Source organism: Galeopterus variegatus, unplaced genomic scaffold, assembly GCF_000696425.1.
Source record: "Galeopterus variegatus unplaced genomic scaffold, G_variegatus-3.0.2 Scaffold2064, whole genome shotgun sequence".
Classification (NCBI taxonomy): Eukaryota; Metazoa; Chordata; class Mammalia; order Dermoptera; family Cynocephalidae; genus Galeopterus; species Galeopterus variegatus.
In genome coordinates, this window is record NW_007728175.1 from 139,139 (window position 1) to 149,740 (window position 10,602).

The window sequence follows — 10,602 nt, forward strand, 5'->3', positions numbered from 1 at the left end:
TTCTGGAGGCCTGGCCAGCTGACCTAAGCATCCACCTCCACAGCTACCATCAATAGAACATCACCCTTTACGTATTCTCCTAGCCCTTCAGCTGCTTCTCAAACTTAAATGTGCATCTGAATAACTTGGGGGCTTTAAAAATTCTTCATGACCAGGCCCTACCTGGACCACTTAAATCCCTGGGTATGATGTTTAGACATCAGCATATTTTAAGGTGATTCCAATATGAAGCCAAGGTAAAGAACCACTGTAACAGAGGCTTTGAGCTGCAAATAACACACTTGGGGCTCAAGTTAGTTAAAATCGGTGGTTCCTAAACTTTAGTGTGCCAGAATTAACTACAGGTCTTGTTAAAATATGGATTGCTGGGCCATACCTCCAGAGTTTCTGAGTCGCAGTTCTGGAATGGAGTCTAAGAATCTGCATTCCTAATGATGCTGATCCAGGAATATACTTTGAGGACCACTGCTTAAGCAGTAAGGAAACTGATCATCTCACCTACCACAGAGAGGCCAGATAGAGGGAGGGCTCCAGAGGTGCAGGTTGGAGCTCATGTGCTTCAGCTGCTTCTTTGGCTCTTGCTTGCCTCTGATGAGAACAGGCTTCTGAGCACATGTTCCAGGTGCTTTGTGAGTGGGCCCTGCTACTCCTCCAGCCTCATTCCTGCCCATAGCCCCCCCCCCCATTCCAAGGGGTTCTGAATCTCCCATCATTCCTGGGATGCATCCTTCTGCTCTGTCCTTGCAAGGCATGATCAACCCACAAGGGAGGTGGGCCTACGCCTCCCACTGCATCCATTCCTTGGGCACCATGTGCAACACTCACCCAGATGGGCTGGTGTGGTCAGTCACTCTGTTCTGTGCAGGAATAAGTTACTTCTACATCCACACCTTTACTCATGCCTTGCTTTCCGTCTAGAGCTCCCTCCCACCCTCTGCTGCATCTGTCTAAATTCCCACCCCCAAAGCTACAGCCAAGTCTCACTGCCCCTCGAGATCCATTGGAATATCGCCCTCCCTGATCTGCGCAGCTTTCCTGAATCCTGCTTTGTGTCATTAGTTGTCCTGCCACGTCTTGGCTTCCAACTGGGCTATATGACATTTGAGGGCAAGAACAAGGCCATACCATAGCCAGAGTGTTGAGGTGGGAGGAGTACGGATCTTGGAGTATAATAGACCTAGATTTGACTCGAGTTCTCTGCCTTGCTTCCTTGTTGACCTTGGGCAAGCTACTTGACCTGAGCCTAGTTTTTATTTTTTCCCCATCTGTCTAAAAATTATTTTGTAACATCACCTGTCTTAAAGGCCACCCTAAAGAGCAATTGAACTCATGGATGTGAAAGAATTTTGCAGCCTAGACTGAGCTATACGAAGAGTGACTGTTCTTGCTTCTCTTTGCCCCACATCCATAGATTGCAGTCAGATTGCGTTTGTCCCCAGGTTCACTCTCCACCTGGGCAAACCTGGGAAAGTTACTTAACTTCCTAGAGCATTAGTGTCCTAATCTGTGGGGTGGGGATGTGAGAAGATTAAATGAAATTCAAAGCTCCTGGATCAATAAATGTCACATGCAAAATGCATGGTGAATGAAATTCTTCTTAAAAGTACAGCTTTGTCTCTAGACGGTGTAGAAAGTGGTTCATGGCTGGACCTAGCCTAGTTAGTTCTAAGTAGCAACTTAGAGAGGAAAAGCCTCAGGATGCTCCGGACACCCGCTCCTGGCTCTCCCCACCCCACTGCCCACAGCTGAGTCAATCAATGCCAGTTCCCCACAGAGGACAAAAAGGAAGGAAATGAGGCCGCTCCATTTGCTCTCTCTGACTAGATCTGTTTCCTCACCCGAGATTGCGGGTGTGTCTGTCTGCCAGCTAGTCTTTGCAGCAGCCTCTCTCTTCCTCAGAGGGTCCTTTTAAGGGTTTGAAGGCCTGGACCGTCAGGAGAGGCAGGCTCCCCCCGTCAGTCCTGGTACTTTGACTTACTCCAGGCTGTAGGGCTGGGAAGCCCATGGAGCACACCTGGTCTGGGAACGTTCCCTCTTCAACCAAGCAGGTCTAATCCAAATTCTATCAATTAGAGGGCTGGCTGGTTAGCTCACTCAGAGCACGGTGTTGATAACACCAAGGGCTGAGGGTTCAGATCCCCATACTGGCCAGCTGACAAAAAGTAAAAAAAAGAAAAATATTCGGGGCCGGCCCGTGGCTCACTCGGGAGAGTGTGGTGCTGCTAACACCAAGGCCACAGGTTTGGATCCCGTATAGGGATGGCCGGTTGGCTCACTGGGTGAGCATGGTGCTGACACCACCAAGTCAAGGGCTAAGATCCCCTTACCGGTCATCTTAAGAAAAAATTCTACCAATTAGTCTTTCAGGATATCTCCTTTTTGGTGAAGTCTGAATAAGCTCTTTAGACTGTATCAATGTCTGAGTTCCTGGTTTTGATATTACATTATAGTTATGCAAGATATTACCATTGGGGGAAACTGAGTGAAAGGTCTGTAGACCCCCTGCGAACCCATAATTATTTCAAAATAAGTTTTTTGTTAAAAATCTCTTTTGCATTCGAATCCCCATACCAGCCAGCTGCGCCCTCCCCCAATCTCCTTTTCTACTCCCCAGGCCACCCCGAAGTCCAGGCCCTTATCACCTCCCTCTCGGATCCTTGCAACCACTTCCGGTTTTCTGTCTGTCCTTCGTCTTTTCACAAAGCGTTCCACCCAGAGGATCCCGAGACATCGATTTTGCCCCATCTCGCCCCGTAATATAAACAGCTTGTTGCATCAAATCAGCGCGCAAGGCCCTCCAGACCTTTCCGAGCTTACCTGCCATTTCTTTCTGTCATGCTCATGCCCGGCCTCCCCACGACGTCCCCGCCTCGCAGGTCTGTGCTGAGGCTGACCCGCCCTCCAATGCCTGGGCTACTTCTCCCTTCCCCTTAACAGTAGAAGCCTATCTGAATTTCCCCTGATGCTAAGACTACTTTCCCACCGGTTATATGGGAATAATAATCCTCGCCCCGCCTCGTTGAAACGATCCAGTGCGGCGATGGCTGGCACACGTCTTTAATAAACGATTATCAGGGCCGGCCCGTGGCTCACTCGGGAGAGTGCGGTGCTGATAACACCAAGGCCCCGGGTTCGGATCCCATATAGGGATGGCCGGTTAGCTCACTGGGTGAGCGTGGTGCTGACAACACCAAGTCAAGGGTTAATATCCCCTTACCGGTCATCTTTTTAAAAAATAAAAAAATAAAAAAATAAAAATAATAAACGATTATCAGTTCAAAGGGAGGCGCTATAACTGCGGTTCTCGCACCCAAGCCCCGGCGTCAACATGGCCTCAAGAGCCCCACTAACGGCCAGGCCCCGCTCCTCGAGAAGCCCCAACAGGCAGGCCCCGCCCCTCGAAACGCCCCAACGGCCAGGCCCCGCCCCGCCCCTCTGGACGCTCCAACGGCCGGATCCGCCCCCGCGTGCGTGCGCCGCGCGACGGAGACGTGCGGGCGCCCGCGTAGTCTGGAGCTGAGGTGGCAACGGCTACGCCAACATGGAGCTGCCGCAGATGCCGGAGTTGATGGGACTGTCGCTGTTGCTCGGGCTGCTGGCCCTCATGGCGACGGCGGCGGTAGCGCGGGGGTGGCTGCGCGCGGAGGAGAGGTGTGGCCGGCCCTCCCGTAAGTGGGGCCGCGGCGCGTAGGGGTGACCCGCAGGGACTTTGCTCTCGGCCTTCCGCGTGGACCGACCTGCAGTGTGGGCCCGCGGAGGAGGTGCCGGGGGCCTCAGTTTCTCCTCTTGTGAAGTGAGTTTCGCTTCCAGAGACGACCTGCCGCCTCGCCGCGCTGGTCGCACCCCTTGAGCAGGAGTAGTTAGAACCTGGGTCCCGTGCTGCGGCTTTCTCGGTGGCCGAGGCCAAGCCGCTTTCTCTCTGAGCCCCAGCTGCTCCCCGGGGCTGCTGTGAGAATGCCTTAAACTCTTAAGCTGCTACGTTTTTGTGATTTTAGAAAATGGGGGGCAGGCATTCATTTGCAAGAAGTCTCGGGCTGGTTCTGCGACGTGCAGCAACGTTTATTGAGTACTTGTTACCCTGCTACAGGCTTTGGGGTCTTTGCCTTTCAGGAGTCCGGTAAAGAAGTACATGTGCTTCTCGGCTTACGATGGGGTTGCCGCCGGATAAACCCATCGTAAAATTGAAAAATCTCAGTCCAACCTTTCTAAGTTGGGGACCATTTGTACATCTAAAATGTAGAGCAAGGAATTATGAAAATCTAAAAATGTAAGTGAAAAATAGAGTGTAATTAGTTTTATTGAAGAGGTCAGTACTAGAAACAGGAAACACAAGAGAGAATGGTCAGCTGTGATTTTGGGGGGGTCTGTCTGCACTGAAAGCAGAGAACACATGAAGTGGTATGGGGTCTTGAAGGATAGTTGTGTGAGAAGAGTTTGCTGGGAGGCCAGGGAAGAAACACATTCCCGCCAGTGACAATATACATGAAGACAAGGAGTCCTCGAACAGCATTTGGTATGATTCAAGTGTGAGGAGGGAGCTTGTTAGACAAGGTCAGGAGGTAAGCAGAGGCCAGATTGTGGCCATTTTTGTATGCAGGGCTCAAGAGTTATTTTCTTGTAGGAACTGGGGAGCGTCTGTAGCCATCTAATACATGCCATCCTTGTGCCTAGCCTGATTCTCAAATAAGGTATTTTATGCAAAAGCAAGTGGCACCATTCTTGGTGCAGGGTAGATTCTCAGCTCATATTGACTTCCTATCATCCCTTAATTTTTTTCTGTGACTCCTTCAAGCCTTTAATGCTTGCGTTGGGTAGTCTGCTTGTCACTTGTGTATATTATCCAGGTCTCTTGATCTCTTTTTAAGGAAACTGAGGCCCGGAGCAATTAAATATCTTACCCAAGACCAGAGTCACTAAATACAGTTGTGCACATTATTTCCTATGTAGGGGTGTCTGGCCAAGGAGCCATACTCCACCGTGCTGTGTACCCATGCAGCTGTGTCAGCTCAGATAATGTGCCTTTTCTAATTTGGTTTGAGGTACTCTATGGACTAGCAGTAGACAGCCTCCTCAAGATCACTCAGTGGTAGAGACAGAATCCAAACCTAGTTCTGATTCCATATCAGACTCTCTTTTCGAGGACCAGGACTATATTTGGTTTATCATCAGTTACGGTTGGACTAGCAGTAGACAGCCTCCTCAAGATCACTCAGTGGTAGAGACAGAATCCAAACCTAGATCTGATTCCATATCAGACTCTATTTTCGAGGACCAGGACTATATTTGGTTTATCATCAGTTACGGTACCATTGAATGCCTGGCCAATCAGAGTGGTCAGTAAATGCATATTGAATGGGTGAGTGACATGGCCCTTCCTTATAGACCAAAAAGCAAATGGATTTCAACTTGACAAATCCTCGGGATCCAAGAAGCAGAAACAGCATCAACGGATTCACAAGGAGAAGCCTCAACAACACAACTTCACCCACCGTCTCCTGGCTGCAGCACTGAAGGTACATGGGTACACATATACAGAAACTCACACCCTGCAGGCTTTTTCTTTGTAGTATTCTGTGCAGGTTACAGACCCCTCTGCCTCTAATCAGAATCAGTGGTGATGCCCCATCCTATCCTTTCTCATCCCAGCCCATCCTCAGCTTGCTGTTATTCTAGGTAACAGGGCCCCAGAGTCATGGCTACAGGTTTGGCTTCCCCATCTGCCTGAGGAGTTCCTGTTCACATTTCTTGCAACCCTTCCTCTAGAGCCACAGCGGGAACATATCGTGCATGGACTTTAGCAGCAATGGGAAGTACCTGGCTACCTGTGCAGATGATCGCACTGTCCGCATCTGGAGCACCAAAGACTTCCTGCAGCGGGAGCACCGCAGCATGAGAGCCAATGTGGAGCTGGACCACGCCACCTTGGTGCGCTTCAGCCCTGACTGCAGGTGGGACAGGATGGAGCCTCAGGTTTACTGCAGAGGCCCAGCCCCAGACTTATGGCCTTCCCATAGCTGGTTTAGGGTAGTGAGGAGGGACCCATGGTCTTCCTTTGGTTCCCAGAGAGCATCCAGATAGTTTGAGCACTGCCTGGACTCCCTGGAGGGCTATGTTGTTACACAACAAGAAGTAGAGAGGGGAAGATCTCTTCCTACCCCGGAAGTACCAAAGCCTGTATTCCAGAAGAGTCTTGACACTGTCGTGGTTTTCTAAACCCTAGAGAGAAACTAAAGGAGCAAAAGCTATGAGAATCCTAAAACTTTCAAGGAATTTTAAGAGATTTTGAACCAGTGGAGTAAGATTTACAATAAGGCATGAGGGAAGATCTTCATTTTCTCCAGAACCCAGCATGGGACCTGGAACACATAGACGTCTGTGTCCAAATGAGGGAGTGACTTGTCTGTTCCTGTCTCTAGAGCCTTCATCATCTGGCTGGCCAATGGGGAAACACTCCGCGTCTTTAAGATGACCAAGCGAGAAGATGGGGGCTATACCTTCACAGCCACCCCAGAGGACTTTCCTAAAAAGCACAAGGCATCTGTTATCAACATTGGCATTGCTGACACAGGTAAGAGGCATTCAGAGGGTGGAGTTTGCCCAAGGCATGAAGAAATAACCCCATTTATATTTGCTGAATGAGTTAATGCTGCCTGAGAATTTTGCTCAGCCCAAGTGTGACAAAGGAGCTCTGGCTCTAAACAGCCTGGCTCTGTGCTCCCCTGTAGTCCTGGGAGCCACAGCAGATTCCCAGGGGAGGCAGGTAAGAGCCACAGTCTTCGGCAAAGTCCTTAACTGTGGTGATCCTTGGCCTGGGAGGGAAGCTTGGATACTTTGGGCAGCAGCATGTGCCTGTAAGTGTCTCTGGAGAGTGACAGTTGGCCAGGTCGTTGCCCTCAGCTCATGTTACTCCCTTCCTGCTCAGGGAAGTTCATCATGACGGCCTCCAGTGACACGACTGTCCTTATCTGGAATCTGAAAGGTCAGGTTCTGTCTACCATCAACACCAACCAGATGAACAATACATATGCTGCTATATCCCCTTGTAGCAGGTGAGGAAGGAGGGGCTTTGGCTTCTGGGATGGTGAGAGGTTGGGGTTAGAGAGTGGGCCCAGACAGAGAGCTAGCTTCACAGAGTGAGAAGGGAATGCAGGGAGGAATCAGACCTAGATTCAAGCTCCCCCTCGCCTTCTTATGGGATTTCATGCAAGTCACCTCAAGTCCTTAGTCTCTCTTCCTTCATATATAATTTTTAAAAGGTGGGGGTGCTACTACGTATCTTAGTGCAAGACTATGAGGGCAATCTGAGGTCACATGCATAAAATCACTTTTAAGAGGTACAGTGTTTTTACTTTTTATTTTTGGTGGCTGGTTGGTATGGGGATCCAAATCCTTGACCTTGGTGTTATATAGTATGGTGTTATTTATTTATTTATTTTAATTTTTTGGAAATTTTTCTATAAAAATGACTGGTGAGGGGATCTTAACTCTTGGCTTGGTGTTGTCAGCACCACGCCCAGCCAGTGAGCGAACCAGCCATCCCTATATAGGATCTGAACCCATGGCCTTGGTGTTATCAGCACCGCACTCTCCCGAGTGAGCCATGGGCTGGCCCAGTATGGTGTTATTTAAATGTGAGATTATTAACTTTCTCAGGAAAGAGATTTAGGGGGTTTGTAGGAACAGTATGCTGTTAAAATTAAGTTTTAAAGGAACCTGGGTTGTATGGCAGATTTGTGGCCTCATGTGGCTTTACCCCGGATGTGAAAGTTTGGGAAGTCTGCTTTGGGAAGAAGGGGGACTTTCAGGAGGTTGTGCGAGCCTTTGAACTGAAGGGCCACTCTGCAGCTGTCCACTCCTTTGCTTTCTCCAATGACTCTCGGAGGTGAGTGAATCTGCTCTGATGTCTTACCAGTGACTCTTGATGCCTCGTGGCAACCAGGGTCCTTCTGCCTGTCTCTGACACAGCTCAGAAGTGGGTGGGGTGCCTGGCTGGCAGCAGGAAGTAGACTTGGCTTCCTAGCTGGAGCCCCTTAGGCTGCCCTCTCTGCCAGGGTGTGCTGGGGCTTGAGCTGTGATTTTCCATGCTGCAGGATGGCTTCTGTCTCCAAGGATGGTACGTGGAAACTTTGGGACACAGATGTGGAATACAAGAAGCAGCAGGACCCCTACTTGTTGAGGACAGGCCGCTTCGAGGAGGCAGGCACCATGCTGTGCCGCCTGGCACTCTCCCCTGATGCCCAGGTCTTGGCCTTAGCCAGTGGCAGCAGTATTCATCTCTACAACACCCGGCGGGGTGAGAAGGAAGAGTGCTTTGAGCAGGTCCATGGGGAGTGTATCACTGACTTGTCCTTTGACATCACCGGCCGGTTTCTGGCCTCCTGTGGGGACCGGGCAGTGCGGCTCTTCCACAACACCCCTGGCCGCCGGGCAGTGGTGGAGGAAATGCAGGGCCTCCTGAAGCGGGCCTCCAACGAGAGCACCCGTCAGAGGCTGCAGCAGCAGCTGACCGAGGCCCAGGAGGCCCTGAAGAGCCTGGGTGCCCTGAAGAAATGACTCGGGGAGGGTGCGGCAGGAGGGATCTAGCCACCTGTTCCTGCCATTGTTGCCCCTTTTCTTCCTGTGTACTCCCCAGCTGGGAACGTTTTGAAAGGAGTCTCCTGATTTTCTTGTTGATGCCCCCTCCTCTTTTTTCTATCGAAACTATTCTTGCCTGCTTAGATTTCTCTCTCTTTTCTTTCTGGTTGTGACTCCTCCTGGACTGATGATCAAGGGGCTTCTTTTTCTCCTGGGCCCAAAGGGTGGAATCTATCTTCACCCAGCACCAAGGAGAGTGGTAGAGAGGAGAGAACATGGTCTTTGACCTTATGGCAACACACCCTGACATCCCAAAGAAGTTTGTAAATGTGGACAAAACCTAGGGAATACATGAATTGGGCCCAAAGGGTGGAATCTATCTTCACCCAGCACCAAGGAGAGTGGTAGAGAGGAGAGAACGTGGTCTTTGACCTTATGGCAACACACCCTGACATCCCAAAGAAGTTTGTAAATGTGGACAAAACCTAGGGAATACATGAATACTAAGCAGTAGTTTTGCAGGAGTTGGAGATTGGGACATCTTCCAATTCCAGAACTGCTATGGGATCAGGAGAAGGCTAGTCTTAATCTAAGCAAGGCTCCTAATCCCATCAAAAAGTAATTCAGGGATTTTATTCTGGGCCTCAGTTTTCTTGTTTAAAACATGGAGAATAATCATCTCTGTGTCCTCCTTGCAAAGATGTTGTGAGGCTAAGAGTATAAAGTCCTTGGATTTGAAAGAAAAGTGGAAAAGAGTAGTAATATTGTCCAATGTCATTAATTGCCTGGTAAAAGTCGGAATCAAACAGTATGGTTTTATACCAAATTATAAAGAAACACACACATTCCTTGGGAAAGCAAAGTTTTCTGGGATTTGATCATACACTTTGTATCTGGTTCTGCTTTGAGTTGTGTGGAGGAATCATAGAATCCCAAAATGGGGCTCCTCTCTTCCAGGAGATTATATCCTTGTTTGAGGTGATGTCTTCAGTTCATCAGATATTTGAGTGACTACTCTATGCCCAGCGCAGCACCAGACACTGGAGATAAATATGAATAAGACATGGTTTCTGCCTTCAAAGATGGATGGTGGGAGGTAGAGGTAAGACACTTCTATTAAGTGCCTTTTGTTAGTTTATTCATAGCGACGATAGTCTGTTGTAAAAGTCAAGGCAAGAGAGGATTGATTCAGGACAGAGGCAGTGCTGAGAAGTTTTTGCCAGGATAGATTTGGTAAGAGATTAGGTATTTAGAGTTCGAATTTTTAGATTTCAGGACTGGTTGGATGCAGGAAGTAAGGGAAATGAGGAATCTAGGAAGACTTGAGTCTAGGCAAAATTTATTCATCCAAAATCAAAATCTTGATCTCTCTCAATAAAACTGGGACTTCTCTTGGTTGTCCCCAAGGCTATAAATGTTTGAACAAGCCACGACCTTGTAGTTATCCTTGGTTACGTATTACCTCCTTCATCCCCCCACCACTAGTACCATTCACTTGTCAGAAAATTCTTTTGGTTATATTTCACATTATGTCCTGAATCTGCTGCTTTTCTCCATCTTTTCTGTTACCATCTGGGTCCTAACCACTGTGACCTACTAGGTTACTGTAATAGAGCTTCCTAATTGGTCTCCTTGCTTCCTTATTGCATCATTAAATCATTTTTCTCTATAGCAGAGTGAAAATGTAAGCCAGATCACATTATTCCCTACTTAAAACCTTTCAGGGGCCGGCCCGTGGCTCACTCGGGAGAGTGCGGTGCTGATAACACCAAGGCCCCGGGTTCGGATCCCATATAGGGATGGCCGGTTGGCTCACTGGGTGAGCGTGGTGCTGACAACACCAAGTCAAGGGTTAAGATCCCCTTACCAGTCATCTTTAAAAAAAAAAAAAAAAACCTTTCAAAGACTTCCTTTCATGCTTGGAATAAAATCCAAAATTCTAACCATGGCCTACAAGGTCCTATGTGATCTGGCTTCTTCCTTCTTCTGTGATCTTTTTGCCACTCTTCCAACCATCCCAAGCTTGCT

The 10,602-nt window shown here is 48.9% G+C and overlaps 1 protein-coding gene across 2 annotated transcripts; it reads left to right on the plus strand.

Moving 5' to 3' along the window:
- The first annotated feature begins 3,520 nt into the window (after positions 1 to 3,520).
- On the plus strand, positions 3,521 to 9,958 carry TBL2 (transducin (beta)-like 2). Of its 2 annotated transcripts, none has more exons than XM_008580317.1 (8): positions 3,521 to 3,668; positions 5,383 to 5,513; positions 5,764 to 5,948; positions 6,417 to 6,568; positions 6,923 to 7,049; positions 7,730 to 7,882; positions 8,091 to 8,925; positions 9,071 to 9,958. In XM_008580317.1, exons 1-7 carry the CDS (start codon positions 3,542 to 3,544, stop codon positions 8,551 to 8,553), a joined length of 1,338 nt encoding a protein of 445 aa, XP_008578539.1. In that variant the 5' UTR covers positions 3,521 to 3,541; the 3' UTR covers positions 8,554 to 8,925; positions 9,071 to 9,958. The 2 variants fall into 2 exon arrangements, with proteins under 2 accessions (XP_008578539.1, XP_008578538.1); XM_008580316.1 differs by having other exon boundaries at positions 8,091 to 8,833; positions 8,979 to 9,958.
- The last annotated feature ends 644 nt before the right edge of the window (positions 9,959 to 10,602 follow it).